General features: G+C 47.0%; 1 protein-coding gene across 1 annotated transcript in view; it reads right to left on the minus strand.

Annotated features, from left to right (window-relative positions):
* Window positions 1-1,617: 1,617 nt before the first annotated feature.
* Window positions 1,618-16,832, minus strand: part of LOC129705887 (mucin-2-like) — a 29,760-nt gene continuing 14,545 nt past the window's right edge. The window contains exons 4-8 of the mRNA XM_055649758.1: window positions 15,274-15,381; window positions 11,492-13,333; window positions 8,881-8,988; window positions 7,923-8,001; window positions 1,618-6,097 (exon numbers count right to left, since the gene is read on the minus strand). Of these exons, the coding sequence (XP_055505733.1) occupies window positions 5,821-6,097; window positions 7,923-8,001; window positions 8,881-8,988; window positions 11,492-13,333; window positions 15,274-15,381 (2,414 nt within the window). The 3' untranslated portion in view covers window positions 1,618-5,820. The remainder of the gene's footprint in view (window positions 6,098-7,922; window positions 8,002-8,880; window positions 8,989-11,491; window positions 13,334-15,273; window positions 15,382-16,832) is intronic.

Consider the following 16,832-nt stretch of genomic DNA (forward strand, 5'->3'; position numbering starts at 1 on the left):
AGTGTCCGGGGGGGGGGGTGGTGATTGGCAGTTACTCAAACTCCTTCCAGTCACTTGACCAGGACAGCAGTTCTTCAATTTAATATTCTTGGACATGAATTTCAATCTTAAACATGCTTTTCCGCAAAAGTTCTCCAATCGAAAAGACATTGTGGGTTTTGTCGAACGGGGTGGAGTGTGGTGTGCTATCTGTTACAGTGAAAAGTAGATTTGTAAATCAAAGACTTGGCCCCCAACAAGTCAGTGGCATTATGGTCTTATGGAATGAGCTGCCAGAGGAAGTGGAACACTAATAACATATAAAAGACATTTGAACAAATACATGGATAGGATAGGGATATGAATTACACAGGTTAATGGGTCTAGCTTAGATGGGCATCCTGGTCAGCATTGACGAGTTGGCTCTCAGGTACTGTTTCCGTGCTGTATTACTCTCTGGCTCCATGGCCCTTTAATGTAAAGTCTCAAATTAAAGGCAAGTGATGGGTGATGAAGGTTTTCAGAGATGAATGAATCTGTCTGGAGGAGTTGTAAACAGAGAGAGATGAATGAGGACGAAGGAAAAAGAAAAAGCATCAACCTTGGAACGATGGGATATAAAATGATGCATTTGCTGCAAACCTGAAATAAACGAGGGCGCTGGAAGCACTGAGCAAGTTGCGCAACTTCTGCAGAGACTGGGAAATGGAATTAGCGTGACAGGATGATGGACTTCCATCAGGTTTGCCAGCTTGTTTGCGATCCAAGTGTAAGATCCAAGGTCAGGGGCAACTCGTTTAATCATTTTACTTTTGGTAAGAATGAAAATCACATATTAAACAGCCTTTCACCGGGGCCGAGGTTGGTTCCCAGTATTTGTCTGCCTCAACGTACCCACAAAAATCCTCTCCCACATGCCAGTACCTGGAGTCAATCCTTCCAAATGTGAATTAGTGTATAAAGGGCAACGAGAGGTCTGGTTTTACATCTTCCTCCTCTGTTATATCTATCTCCTTGAAGGAGACTAACTGAAAATCTTGTGTCCTTCGAGATGCCGACCGATTTTCTCAATGGGCAGCTGCTCTTCAAGTGCAGAGTGTTGTCTCAGCTTAGCCCTGGCTGGCCTTTGTCAGAGAACCATTACCACTTGACCAGCTATCGTCTGCGGCCACCCTCGCAATTCTCCACCTCCCAGGTCAGTAGGAGCAAACGGATACTTTAAACACAACTCTCGCTATCAGCAAATAAGCTTAATATTCCCGTTTTCATGTTGTTGCAAATACACGTATCCCAGGAACATCTGGGCAGAATTCCTTTTTGATGCTTCATTTCCTGTGTCACTAACATCCGCCTCATAGAGTTTTGTCCTTAGTAAACGCAGAGTAGAAGATATTCCCAGGGGGCAAATAGTTTATGTTCTAGTTCGCAAATAGGCAAACACTTGAATAGATTGCAAAATGAATAGACTGTAGGATTCAAGCAGTTATTTCCTCTCTCTCTCACACACACACTCTCATACATTCAGACTCATTCACACACACACACACACACACACACACACACACACACACACACACACACACACACACACACACACACACACACACACACACACACACACACACACACACACACACACACACACACACACACACACACACACACACACACACACCCACAAAAACACAAACACGTATGTGTGTGAATTGTTTTTCTTTATCCAACCGGTTCCATGAATCAAATACTGTACAGGTTATGAATTGTCTTGAATAAATATGCCATTGAAACAATGGTAACCTGTGACCAGGATGAGTGTAGTAATATATACAATGCCGTGACTGGGTGACTACCTACCTCTGGATAGTCACCCTCCTTCCAATCACTCAGCGTTAAACATGGACACCTTTTCACCATTGAAGCAATTGTAATTCACCCCTCTGTTCAAACACCATTGAGCAATGGAAGAAGGGGTAGGATGGTGGGCATGTGAGTGAAGTCGTGGTGTCTAGGGCAGCCGGGGTTACAGAGTGTGAGGGCCCGGAGTGCGGGTGAGTGTGATGGCCTGAGAGGGGGTTAGTGTGGGAGGGGGTGGAGTGGCTGTGAGTATAATGGGCGTAGTGAGGTGCAGTGGCTGTGTGGGATGGGGACGGTGCCGGCAGAGTGGGGAATGTGGGAGCTGGGTGGGATGGCCAGGGGGTGCGGGCGGGTAGTGGAGAGAGGTGGGGGGCTGTGATGGCTGGAGGGCCGGGAGTGGAGGGGAGAAGACTAACACCCACACTGGAAGAAAGGGATTGTGGCGAGAAGGTCAGAAGGGAGAAGAGGACGGCAGTAACCCAGGGGAGGTGGGAAAGGAGAATGTGGGGACGGGTTGAAGGATAGGGACGGACACGAGATGTCCAGGAAATGGGGAGGGATGAAGGGAAAACTCTACAGGGGGGAAAGGTGTTGGGTGGATGAGAGAGGGAAGATTGATTACAGCAAAGAGGGACCCAGCATGGGGAGGGCAATGAGAGAATAAAGAGGGACCTGGCATGGGGGGGGCAGAGACCAATGAGGGACTTGACGGGGGGTGAGGGGTGAGGACCATTGGGACAATGTTGAATACTTCTGTAACTTTGTTGGCGCCCTCTATGTGGCGACCCTTTGCATACTTGTGTATTGTATGCAAAACTAAGAATTTCACTGTACCAAATACATGTGACAATAAAGATTAATCACCCTGCCTGGTGCATCTCCCTCGTGGTAGAGTTAGAGCCATCTTGTGTAGCTGGAGGCAAATTAATACACTACTGGAGTCAAGATCGTCCCGTCAACGGAAAGCACAAGGCCCCCGACTGCGGGAGAGCACAGAAGGGAAGAGATTTGAACTATTTTTGTCCTTCCATCATAGTGAACAATGTGGAGGAGTCACTGTTGGTGGATGTTTATGTTAAAATGTATTTTGTGTGTTCCATTGCTTCTTATTTGTATGACTGATTTGGCAAATGAAATTCCTCGTATGTTGCAAAACATAGTTGGCTAATAAAGTATTATTGTGATTGTGATTGATACTTGCACCTTGCAGTATGTTGCAATTGGTTGAACGGGTCCTTTCATTCAAGCTTCCAGCAGTGTAGGGCATGGCCATCAAATACACTGTGGTCTTGGCTGGCAGGGTGTAGAATTATGCAACTGTACACAATTCCTCAACACAAATGAATCTTAATTATTTTCTGGAATTCGGGGCGGAGTTTGACCACTTCAGAAAACATAACTGATCAACCGAGAAAACGGGGCACTTCATAACCAATAATAATTGGATAAAGGAACAAATACTTCATTGATGGGTTATGAGAATGAGAATGAAATAGCTAAGGGAGTGGCTTCCCTTGCTGATCAGCTGCAGAATGGTACACCCTACTGAGCAACGCAAGCAATTGAACTCCCTGTAAATCTTTTTATTAAAAAAGGGGATGCTTTGTTGATTAGATTCGGGAACAAATTCTTCACGTCGTTGGAATGGACTGTGAAATGGGATCTTTGAACAACCAGCGGTGGGAATAGGAAGCCTTGCTGACGGGGAATGTGGTGCAGGGAAACAAAGAGGGTGATTGCATGATCAGGCAGATAGGGCAGGTTGGAACTGTCTCTCGTGGCCTGCAGTAACCCCACACCTGGAGACTGCATGACAACCATCCCCAAATCTCCAGGACGGGCTGCCGACCATTGCACATGAAAGGAAACAGTGGAAATGCATCCAAAACATGTGGTGTGCTGGGCATTGGGGCCTGATGCAGTAAAACTATTATCTTGCTCTATACACATACTGAGCATGTGTGGCACAGATAACAGATGACACATAAAGGTGATTTAGAATGCTAGACATTTTGGATCAAGTTCTAAGACAAATGATTGTTCTGTTGAAGTTACCTTTTAATAAAGGAATATGGACACAAACTGCTGGAGTAACACAGCGGGTCATGCAGCATCTCTGGAGAAAAAGGTTGGGTGGCGTTTCAGCTCAGGACCCTTCTTCAGAATAAAGGAAGTTTGTTCTGAAGGTGAACCCTGGACTCTGTGTGAAATGTTTCAGATTGGGGCACTGTTCAGATGGACTGTGTTCAAAGAACACCTACACATCAGTGTGAGAACGGACTGCCGTTACTATTGAATGCAGAACCACTCACGCTGTGGGAACTTGCTGGCATCAGTATTATACATTGCAATGGCCTTTAAAATAATGATACATCATAATCCACAAAGTGATTTGGGATGTTCTACATGGAACATGCTAATTAATTGCAAGCCTCTTTTCATATTATTGATTAGTTGTGCAGCTTGATTCTTCTCTGAATCCAATTTGGGACCGAAGTACATCACTACTTGTTACGGGAGTGGAAGATTAAACTACTAGGATTTAGATCAGGAATATGTTATGAATCAATTACAGGAATTAGACACATTATCGATTGTTAGTGAGAACAAATGATTATGAAATGTTCTCTATCTCCAAACCTGCTCTGGGAAGGAGAATTGTTGCTGATAACTGTGGAATAGAACACTTTCTAATCAACTACTGGAATGGTAAACATTCCTGTGGTTGCAGGATTGGGATTATGAGCTTTAGGGAATAAAGCAATGCATCAGGCAGCTAACGTCATCTATACCTCAACTAGACGCTAACCTGGCCAATAAGTTCCCTCATTTCAGGTGGTGAGTAAACCATAGTCGATCCCACCCTTCCTCTACACCATCCCAGCAATATTCTGCAAGGCTTTCTACAGACCACGGCTATTTAGTTCCTGTCATTTTCACAGAATTATCGAGCAGATCACCAAATTGTTCCCCCATAAACTGCTGTAAATTAACAGATGAAATTGGCAAAGAGCTGCTGGGTTTATTCCACTGCACTCTTGCGGATAAAATAGGTTGAAACACCGAGGTGGATGGTAAGCATTGCATCTTCCAGAACGACTCCACTAAAGTTATCTTCTTTAACCTCTGGGACCTGACTTACTGGACAACTGTGGAATTGGTCAAATTGCAGGAATGGAAATCTACGACATAAGCAAGGAACATTGTATGATGTTGGTAACCAGTTTTGAATCCAATATTGTTTGTGTTGACTACACAAGCAAGGCCCTAACATTGTAATTCCTGATTTCCTTCCCAACTGGGAAAGGTAGCTGTGATGACGGAATCCTCCCCTCCATTCAATCACCCCTACACTCTAGCACAAGCCACTCCCAGAGCAGAGCTTTCTGATTCTGCTAACTGAAGGAGAAAGGAAAGAGTTGAAGGTGGAGTGAAATACTTCCTTCTGCATCTCCCCCATTGTAGGGTGAATGGGTCAACATAGCAAGGACTTGCTCATCTCCTTGGTCCTCAGGCTCAGAGTGGCAACCATGTTTAAGTGGGAATCCAGTGATGGGGGGAGATGACTGGTGAATAAGTCAATGTCTTGACAATAAAACACTGCACGAGCACAAAAGCAACAGGTTCCGACAGCAGAATAAAGCAAGCCGGCACAAGGACAATCCGATGGAACAGTCTGACGGCAGTCAGATGGAAGGGCAGCCCAGTCCAACACAAGAGTGGCGTAGGCCGGCACAACGGGGCTCGGCCTGGCTGGAGAGCATTGCAATTCAATGCAACAGTTCAATGGTTCAATAGAATGGAAAGGTCTCTCCTTATAAAGGTGTGATGGTCCTTTGAACAAACTTTGTGAATACTGGCATTAGATGGCAATTCACAGGGCTGATCAAAAGGCTGACAGACATATTTAGTAAGTTGGCACCATCAGTGCCATATAAAGAGTGTGGGGATGAGAGGAATGGCTCCCAGTGTCAGCTCCTTCACCACCTAACTCTTGTGGCTTTGCTCCTGTGTGGTTGCCGTCACCTCTACACCAGATTCATCCCTTCTCATTAACTTGGTGGCTTCTGCAGCTTCAGGAACAACCTCCATGTTGTCTTTATCGATCAGTTGGATCCATTCATCTGATCGCTTGGCACCATCGTTCAGTTCGCCCTGTTTGGATGCATCTCCCCCTCTCCCATTGGAAGTTCCCTTCTCCATGGCTGTGGCCCCATCCTCTCCTTGCGTGGTTATCATCAAGCTCTTCTTCCTCCCACACAACCTGCCAGAGACAATACAGGGTTACCAACACCTAACTTCAAACTTTTCATTTGAGTTACAGCATAGATCTGTGGCAAAGTAGATTAAGTTCCTAGAGTTATAGAATCATGGTGTCATGCAGCATGAAACATGCCCTATGGCCAAACATGCCCACACTGTCCAACATGCCTCATCTACACCAGTACCCCCCCAAACCTTTCCTATCCATGTACCTGTCCAATGTTTCATATTAGTTTAGTTTAGAGGTACAGCGCGGGAACAGGCCCTTGCTGCCCACTGATCCCGCGCCGACCAAATATCCCCATACACTAACACGATCCCACACACACTATGGACAATTTACAATTTTTACCAAGCCAATTAGCCTACATCTTTGTAGTGTCGGAGGAAATAGTACATCTTTCAAGCGTGGGAGGAAACCGGAGCGCCGGAAGAAAACCCACGCAAGTCACGGGGAGAATGTACAAACCCTGTTTAGACAGCACCGTAGTTAAGATCAAACCCGGGTCTCTGATGCTGTAATGCAGCAACTCTACTGCTGCACCACCGTGCCGCCCCTTTCTTAAACATTGTGACAGTAACTGCCTTCTCCAGCATATACCCAACACCCTTTGTGTAAAAGTTGCCCCTCAGGTTCCTATTAAATCGTTCCTTCCTCACCTTAAACCTATTTACTCTGGTCCTTGATTCCCCTACTCTAGGTAAAAGATGATCTTGACAGGGATAACAGATCACCTGGAAAAGCTTTTCCCACTATCGATAGGGAAGATTCAAACACGGAGGTCTGATGACATGAGAATCAGAGGGACTGAAGTTTCAGGGGTAACATGCAATCTGGAGAGCTTCTTTACTCATAGAGTGGTAGCTGGTGGAAGGAGCTTCCAGTGAAGGTGGTGGAGGCAGGTTAGGGAATCATTTAAAAATAAGGGATACACAGGATATGGAAAAATACAGAGGATGGAGGGTTATGGTCTGAGAGAGGGGTATATGGATACAGAGAGTTGATGTGTTCGGCAATTAGAAGGGTGAGATGTTGACTGCTGCTTCCGTGCTATAACCATATAACAATTACATGGTTACGGTTAAAAGGCCATCTCGGCCCTTTCATAAGTCCTTTAGAACAATGGTTTTTCCCCAATATCCCATTTGCCTGCACAAGTACCATAACCCTCCATTCCCTGAAACATCCAGGGGCCTTTCCAATCTGGAGAGCGCAAAATGATACAAGGGAACCTGCCTCCACCAATTAGGGAACACAGGGGGCTCATTCCACACAGGAAGATCAAAAAATACTGAGTATCAGGGAGAAGAGAGGGTTCATATTACCCCTAAGACTGAGGGAATTAGGAGCTGAGAGTCATGTCCTCTGCTTCCACTACTTATATCCTTACTAACCTTATTTTCCACGAAGATCCAAAGATCCAAGCGGCTCCGTGTCCTCACTTCGGCCCTCTCACCTTACATGTCCATGGAGTTTAGGACCATGTGGACTCGTATTGTCTGAGATTCAGGATCATCCCGGATGCTGCTGCCTTATCTCGCAGCTCGGGGCTGAGGTCGAGGGGAGGCTTTGTCCCCCAATCCCTCCGGCCCACGGGAGATTCCCAGAATTGTGGACTCTCCCAAAGTGCCGATAGGGACAAAGTTCCCGAGGGAGGCCCGGCCCGGCCCGGCCCGGCCCTCCCTCGGGAGAAGGCAGGAGAACGGAGTTAGGAGGAAGAGATAGAGTGAATGGCGGAGTAGACTTAATGGGCCGGATGGCTTAATTCTGTTCCTATCACATGGCCTTATGGATCTCCCCCACCCCCCCCTCCCCACCAGCTCACCTTTTGCTGTAAATGATCACCACTCCTCCGATCAGGATGATGAGCAGTGCCACGATTATCGCCGTAACAATCAGCCAGTCTGAACGAGAGAGAGAGAAGGTCAGTCATGATGTCCTAGACCATACCCACCCTCCGAAACCAGCAGTGCAGTTACATTCCACTAATCCAGCACCATCCCAACTTTGGTACTGCCTGACCAGACGGTTTTCCGGATTGTAGGATGTTACTCCAGTTAATTCCCTAACATATTTTTATTTAATTCATTTATTTTACATATTTTATTTTATTAAGAGTCTGACGAAGGGTCTCGACCCAAAATGCCACCTATTCCTTTTCTGCCTGACCAGCGAGAGTTACTCCAGCTTTCTGTGTTTGAAGTTCTAACCTGCATCTGCAGTTCATTCCCACACATTTTTATTTCAATTGTTCACATGTTTCACAGTCGTCAATAAATTCTCCAGTGAACACGGTGAGTTTAAAGGGAGCAGGAAACGTACAGACGTATGCCTTTGCCTACACCCACCCACTTGCCTATACCCACCCCTTTCCCCACACCCTACACCCAACCTACACCCACCCCACACCCCACACCCAAAGATAGACACAAAATGCTGGAGTAACTCAGTGGGACAGGCAACATCTCTGGAGAGAAGGAATGGGTGACGTTTCGGGTCGAGACCCTTCTCCAGACTCTCCAATGAGAGTTCTGCACACATCTGCAGTTCCTTCCTACACCTTACCCACACACCCACACCCACCCCTTACCCCAGCACCATGAATATAATGGGAGGTCAGGTGCTCCAGGACACAACCTGGCTCCTGACTCTTTCAGCCCTGAGCTCAGCTGGTGCTTTACCTGTTGCCTCTACTCCAGGGAAGGTTCACCCAGCGCCTGTCAATTTGGACAGGGTTGACTAGGATGTGTGGAAGAGATGGTTTAAGGAACATGGGGTCTTACCCAGGGTGACTGCGGAAGACTTCTCTCCCACAGCTGTTGTTGCTGGCTGGTTCCATAGTTTCTCCTCCAGGCGGTTGTGATCTGGGGCTTTGGTAAAGTTAGGCTGAGCTTGAGATAACAGGGGGAGGGAAAGAGAGCAGTCAATCCCAGCCTCAAAGGGGGAGTGCGATTTGAAGACAAAATCATATTACACAGAAAAATATCTATAGTCCAATGCAAATGATTAGATTGCACATGCTGGGACCCCCGGAATCAAATCCTTCCTCAGGGTTTTGGTGATTTAAAAATTCAGCAGCGCATGTTCCCTGAGACATTATAACATTTTGGTTTACAATCCACTTATATAATTGATCCATCATTATCTATCAACGAGGAGCTAACAGAGAGAATAGAAGTAATTGGGTGGAATGAGTTTGTTTTAGACAAGAGTGAAAAAGAGAGGTTCCGGTGTCAAGGTAGGAAGGTGAGAGTCACTATATATGGAGGAAGGAAAATCCTAGCATTGACCAGGAGGCAAAGGAGAATATATTAACCAGAAGTGAATAGATTGACTGGCTAAAGATTGATTAAGGTTTAGAGGGTTGAAAAAGCCAATATTAATCAGGAGTGAAAAGATGGAGGAGAGAGAGGCCAGGTGGCTAGTGTGTGGCCCAGGAGGCTAAGGGGATCAGGGGGTATGGAAAGAAGGCAGTACGGGATACTGAGTTGTGTAGGAAGGGATGATCATTGGTGTTAATTAGGTGCTAGGCTTTAAGAGGGAGTTAGAATGTGCCCTTGTGCACTAATTTCTCAGGGGGTATGGAGAGAAGGCAGTTGTACGGGATACTGAGTGGGATGATCAGCCAAAAGAGAGTATGAATGGCGGTGCAGGCTGAAGGGCCGAATGGCTTACTCCTGCACCTAATTTCTATGTTTCTATGTTTCTATGAGAGAGAGGCAGGGGCAAGGTGGTAGTACCCAATGGTGAAAGTGTTGGGGAGATGATGGGGTATTAAAGTGAGAGTAGTGAAGGAGGGGAGAGCCAGTGTGAACTAGGAGTGATGGTCAAGAAAGCACATCAACACCTCTACTTCCATAAAAGCCTTAAGAAGTTCAGAATGTCCCCAACAGCCCTCCGCAACTTCTAAAGATGTGCCGAGGAAAGCATTGTATTGGGATGCACCACAGTCTGGTTTGGGAACAGCTCCATCCAAGACCTCAAGATATTGTAGAGTTGTGGACACAGCCCAGACCAACAGGTAAACCAACCTCCCCTCCATTGACTACAGCTGCCTCAGCAAGGCCACCAGCATAATCAAGATCCAGTCTCACCCCAGTCACTCCCTCTTCTCCTCTCTCCCGGCAGGCAAATGATACAGAAGTTTGATAACCAAATGTTGTACCGTTTGTCCTTTAACTCTGTACTGTGGATGCCTTGATTCTAATCATGTATAGTGTTTTCTTTAATTGGATAGCACACAAAACAAAAGCTTTTCACTGTATCTCAGTACACGTGACAATAATTAAGTAAATAAACCTGAAACTAAACTGATGTGGGTTCATGTTAACACGTGAGACGGGGGAGAATATCAGTATTAAGTAGGAGGGAAGGGTGAGAGAAGAGGGCCAGTATTAACCTTGAGACAACAGAGCAAGTAAAAGGTTGATGCTATTGAGGCAGGAAGAGAGAGTCAATATTAACTGGAGGTATGAATGGGAAGAAAGCATCAGTTTTACCCAGCAGTGAATGAAGGGATGGTAATATCTGTATTAGCCTGTCTGTCTGACTGTGTCTCTGATTACACTTTTATCTCTGTATGCTTTGTTGTCACCTTCTCCTAGCTGACAATGATCTATTCTACATTTTCTTGACCTCATCCCTTTTGATGTCTCGTTTTCACACCTTACACTTCCTTATCTCCCTTTCCCCTGTCTCTCAGTCTGAAGATGGATCTCGACCCAAAACGTCACCCATTCCTTCTATCAAGCCATGCTGCCTGTCCTGCCTGAGCTACCCCAGCATTTTGTGTCTATCTTCGGTGTAAACCAGCCTCTGCAGTCCCTTCCTACACATAATACCTGTATTACTCAGAGGTTATGGACCAAGGAGAAAGTTAGTATTACCATGGAGAGAAGGGAGGGAGGAGGGAACCAGCATTACCAGTGAGTGGAGCTACTTGCTAATGACTGTAAGAGATAAGGTACGTTGAGAGGCAGTTAGTAACCAGGAGTGAATGTTGGGGAATACCATTATAAAACAGGAATGAAATGAGTGTGCGGAGAGCTAGGAGTTACAGCAGGAATGGGAAGGTTAGTGTTCAACACATGGATAGATGCATTGGCTTTGAATGGAATAAGGCAATAATAATTTCCATAGTAATGTAACTGGAGGTTTAATTTCAAATGGTTATGGATTGGAAGTTATCACCACTAGGTCTGTATATGTATTATATACAGTGTATATAATATGTGTATATTTAAGAACACAAGTCTTCAGGGAGAGAATGAGGCAACGGTATATGTGCCAAGAAGCCAACCATATCACTAGTGGGGGTCAAAAGACTGAACAGACTGTACTGAGTACCATCCAAGCCTATGGTGACGTGGGGCTATAATTATGAGGCAAACTCACCTTTCTGCTGCTTGCCGACTGTGAAAGGTGACATTTGGTGGAGCCGACTGGTTGTCGATAGAGGTGAAACTGTCGATCCAAGGTCAGGAGCAGTGTTGCTTCTTGTGGCGTCTCTCAGCCCAGGGGTGGTGAGCTTCGATTGTACCATGGTGAGTGAAGGAGTTGTATCTGGATGTGTCACTTTATGCTCACTCTGGGCAGTGGGTGAAAGGCCAACAGAGGGCGCTGCTGAAGAGAGAGGCAGAGCGGAGGTCACGGGCTCCGGGGTGGAGACAAAGGGCATGGCAGCAGTGGGTGAGTGGCCTGGGGTTGTCTCGGGAAGTGTCCAGTCAGGTTCTCTAGTCTGCAGAGTAGATCGGCCCAGAAGCTCCAAGTCCCTCTTTGAATCTGTGAACGGAAGATAGCCAGTGGGTGCCGTCATCAATTCAGTGCTTGCGGTGAATTCTGAGGTGAAGCCCATAACGGTGTCCTGTGGCTCTGAACCCCATCCATCAGGTGTGCTCCCACTCTCTACAAATAGGGCAGTCGGCTCCGGAGAAACCGAGATGACCAATTCATTGCCTTGTTCCGTGCTGAAATCCAAGGGGACTACAGTGGGCTCCACATCGAAGGCTTCAGGAGTGCTGCCACTACCCACAGGTGAGCCTCTGAGCTCAGGAGAGGGTGATTTGGAAGGCAGCCACGTTGCAGGTAATACAGGGACAGTTGAAAGGTCCAAGGGAAGGTCGACAGGTGCTGAACCTTCCAGGGTGCTGCCACTGTCCACGGTGAGGTCGGTTGGAGTTGGAGAACTGGGAAACTGTTCCGTTCTACTTCGGGTACCAACTGCCCGCTGACGCAAAAGGAATTCCAAAGCAAATACCTCAGAGCTGCTGGACATTTTCTCCAGCATTTCAGTTGGATTTGGAGTCATTGGGATGGAATGCAACCCATCTTGATGAATGCCAAGTGTCATCGGGTCTTCTGTGGCTTCAGGGACTTGTGACTCTTCCAATATTGGATTGAGGTCCAAACTGTTTGATTTATCCTTGGGTTTGTATGCCGTTGTGTAGTATCTGAGGCTGTTGTCCATAAATGCAGTTGGATGGAAAGGAGGGTCAGTGCTGCCGATGTCAATTGAGAAAATACTCGATTCATGCGGCTCAGAGTGTGGCTCCCTTACTCCCTCCACTGCATTAAATATTAGGCTGCCGTCTGAAGTGAGACGGAAAGGGGAAGGGGTGCTCCTGATGGTTGTAATGCCCAAATTTCCTTTTGATTTTGCACCATGGATGTCTATAGTCAGCGGAACCTCTCCCACGGGGTGGACTTGTAGTTCTTCTCCTGATGCGCTATTCACTAGCGGGTCGTTGTACAAAAACAGAGTTGAAGGGAAACTAACTGAGTTGCCCCCACTGCTGGGAAACTCTGCAGAATATTCTGTGGGATGGTCTGGGTCATGGTCTTCCGACCTCAATGGAATTGGCCTTGTTGACTCGGTGTACGATTCTCTGCCCCGTGCAAATCCCGAGCCATCCATAGCCTCATTGGCTATCTGCAGACCTGGTGATCCATGGTAGTTGTTCAACACAGGGCCCGTCCTTGTGGGAGATGCGCTCACCTCTGCGTTGAAGCCCAGAGTTACAGTGGGCGCCGCTCTGAAGGGCTGTTCGCCAGAGAGGAACAATTCTGTTAATACCACAAGTGGCGAGAGCTCTCGGGTTGATTGGGGCTGCCTCTGTGCTGAACTCGGAGACCTTTGCTCCACAAGTCTAGGTACAAGAGACGATGGCAGTCTCTCTGCTTCTGTTGAGGTGTCAGTAGAGAATCCAACGTCCTCTGTTGATGGATCCACTGTTAATTCTAAATGGATTTCAAATGAAAGGAAAGCAAGAGTTAGCTTCTGCTTCTCAGGCTGCTACTCACAAGCACCTCACTGAAACAGGGGCAGACCAGTCAGCTCCTCAAGCCTGCTGCCAACCTCAACTCTTTTATCCCCTTTGCGTTTCAACACCCCACTCCCACCCATCTCCATTCAAAACATCTAACTTACCCAGTATACTGATCTCAGTCTATTGATGCAACTGAGATTGCAGCTCACCACCCAATTGTATGTCTCAGTCATTGTGGGCGTAACCTCACAGAATGTCACAGTGTCACACAGCTGGGAAACAGTTCTTTCAGCCCAACTGTTGATATTGATCCACGCCTATCTTCGCTAGTCCCACTTGCCTGCATTTGGCCCATATCCCTCTAAATCTTTCCTTTCCATATGTCTGTCCAAGAGTGAAGGAGAAGGCAAAGGAAACATTTCCTGGGGCCTTGCATTGGATGGCAGGAGGCAGTTTGGAATGTTCTCCAGAAAATGGGAAATTGCTGGAACGGGGTACTGATTTTGGATGAACAGCCATGATCATATCGAATGGTGGAGAAGATTTTTTACCAAATAACGTTTACTTTTACGAAGATGTTTCCGTAACCGGCTTCCGTCTCCTATGGAAATCATCATCAATCTCTGTAGCTCACCATAAAAAAGCACTTGTTGCCACAAACACATCACTGCCAACCTGCAGTCTCCACTACACCCACGCCATTGGTGTGAGCCTTTTCTACAAACTAACCACTATCATTGTGAACCTGTTGTACACATCATACACAAACACAATACATTTGAGTCAGTAATGCCCACTAAATGCACCAAAACCCACACAATGTCACTGTATGTCATCACAGACAAGCCAGTCACAGTGTGTCTATACTGTTCATGACACACTAACACAATCACTGTGAATCAATAGGCCTATTCCCACACACATCACAATCCCTGTTGCCGGCTGCCAGCAGGAGAACAGTGAGCATGTTATGAGTAGATTAATATATTCCAACATTGTGCCATTATACTCATTATATATTAATGTGATCTGCTGTGATTAATGGACATTATTGATCAATGTAGACACACATTGCAGTGTTCTATCCACGATGGACTGTATTGATCGAAGGAGATAATCCATACTGATGCACACGCACTCATAAACATACGCACACGATTACACACACACACACAAACACACAGATGTACAGACACAGACTCAACGCACCCACTCAGAGGACACACACAGGCACACACTCAAAGCATACACACAGGCACACACACAGGCAAGCAATCTACCCATAATCCACACAGCAGATGAATGTGCACCTACAAAGACTAAGAAACAATGTCCATTATCCACAGCTGTTCAAGCGGAGACTATCTAGTTAGCGGCTCTACATTCAATTAGCATCATACTGGGAAGACGTAACGAGTGATACTTTAGACATGCCACGTACATAGTTGTGGAATGAATAACAACGCCAGTTCTCTGCACGGTTACAGGCGCTGGCATCAGGAATAGCTGAGGGAGAATCTGCAAGCTCCAATGGTACCTTTAGTTTTTAATTTCCGTTATAGAGATACAGCACGGAAACAGGTCCTTCGGCCCACTGAGTTTAGCCAACCAACAATCCCACACACTCATACTATCCCACCCACACTAGGGACAATCTACAATTTTACCAAAGCCAATTAACCTATAAACTGTACAACAGCCATGATTAAATGGCAGAGTAACCTTGATGGGCCGAATGGCCGAAATGTGCTCCGATCGCTTATGATCGTGTGATCTTTGGAGGGTGGGAGGAAACTGGAGATCCTGGAGAAAATCCACCCAGAACATACACAGCACCAGTAGTCAGGATCGAACCTGGTCTCTGGCACTATAAGGCGGAAAATCAACCACCGTGCCATCGTGCCGACCTACCTGTGGAGTCATGTACACCCGTGGCCATCCATGAGGGGGTTGGAAGGTCGTGGTTGTGGCTCAGGCTGGGGTGGGGTGGAGTCATGGAAGTGGAACAGATTCTGTCATCTGAGTGAGAGAAAAATCATTGTTCAATATCACACACATATCACACAGCAACAACCCCGTCAACATGCACACTCACACAAAACTGTACATGCATGACATCACTCAATCAATCAATCAGTTTTATTCGTCACATTGCACATAAAGTGCAAGTGAAATGAATATGTCAGCAGCGGTACAATGATAAAGAACACACAAACACAATAAAAATTTAACACAAACATCCACCACAGCATTCATCACTGTGGTGGAAGGCACAGAAATTGTCCAGTCCTCCTCTATTTTCCCCCGTGGTCGGGACCTCAATCCTCTGCAGCCGTTGCTGGGGGCGTCCAGATGATAAAAGGACAAGGTAAAAGTCAAGGTAAGTCCAGGATCGGCTCTTCCCCACCGGAGACCGCGGCTTCAGGTTGGTGTAGGCCGCAGGCCGGCGGTCGAAGATTTAAAGTTCGCGCCGCAGCCAGAAGCACCACAGACCGCAGGGCCGGCGGTCGAAGCTCCCCTCCAGGGATCCCCGGCGATGGTAAGTCACCACCGCGCCCACGGTAGAAGTTGGCCACGGGCCGGCGGTGGAAGCTTCTTCTACTCCCCGGGTCCCCAACGTGAGATCCCGTGCCGACTGGCTGCCGGCTGCCACGGGCCAGCGAAACGGAGCGATCCACTCCGGCGAGCCCCAGCAAGGGTTCGCCCACTCCACGCCGAGAGTCCGCCCTGCGCCCGCCGCTGAAGCCCCGGGCGCGTCTCTGGGAAAGGCAGCGCCAATCCTTGTTGTTAGGCCACGGGGGAGGCGAGCTGGAAAAAGTCGCCTCTCCGTGGAGGAGGCAACCGAAGCGGTATCCCCCTTACACCCCCCCACACACAAAACGCATAGAGGAACATTAAAAACATACATTAAAACATACTAAAAAAACTGAAAAAGTAGAAAAAAACGGACACGCTGCTGACAGGGCGCCGGCTTGCAGCGCCCCCCACCGACCTTGACATACACATTACACTACAAAACCAACATACAGCACACACACTCACAGACACACACCTACACGTACATTCATGTGTTCGCGCAGATACACGTACCGTACACTCACATACAAACACACACAACCACACAAACTACACAACTCAAATACACATACCTACATACACATGCATACACACATACTCAAAACATACACACACATGCTCAGCACACACCCAATCCCCTACGCACACACACACTTTGTAGGTTACGTCGAACAATCTTTGTTCGAGGCGTACCATGGCCCTATCCCCGACCTCTATCTCCGCTACATCAACGACTACATTGGTTCTACCTCCTGCACCCACACACAACTCACTGACTTCATCCGCATCACCACTAACTTCCATCTGGCACTCAAATACACCTGGACCATTTCCCACATTTCCCTACCATTTTTTGACCTCACTATCTCCATCGCAGTTGATAGACTACTGAC

Source organism: Leucoraja erinacea, chromosome 18 (genome assembly GCF_028641065.1).
Source record: "Leucoraja erinacea ecotype New England chromosome 18, Leri_hhj_1, whole genome shotgun sequence".
In the NCBI taxonomy this organism is placed as follows: Eukaryota; Metazoa; Chordata; class Chondrichthyes; order Rajiformes; family Rajidae; genus Leucoraja; species Leucoraja erinaceus.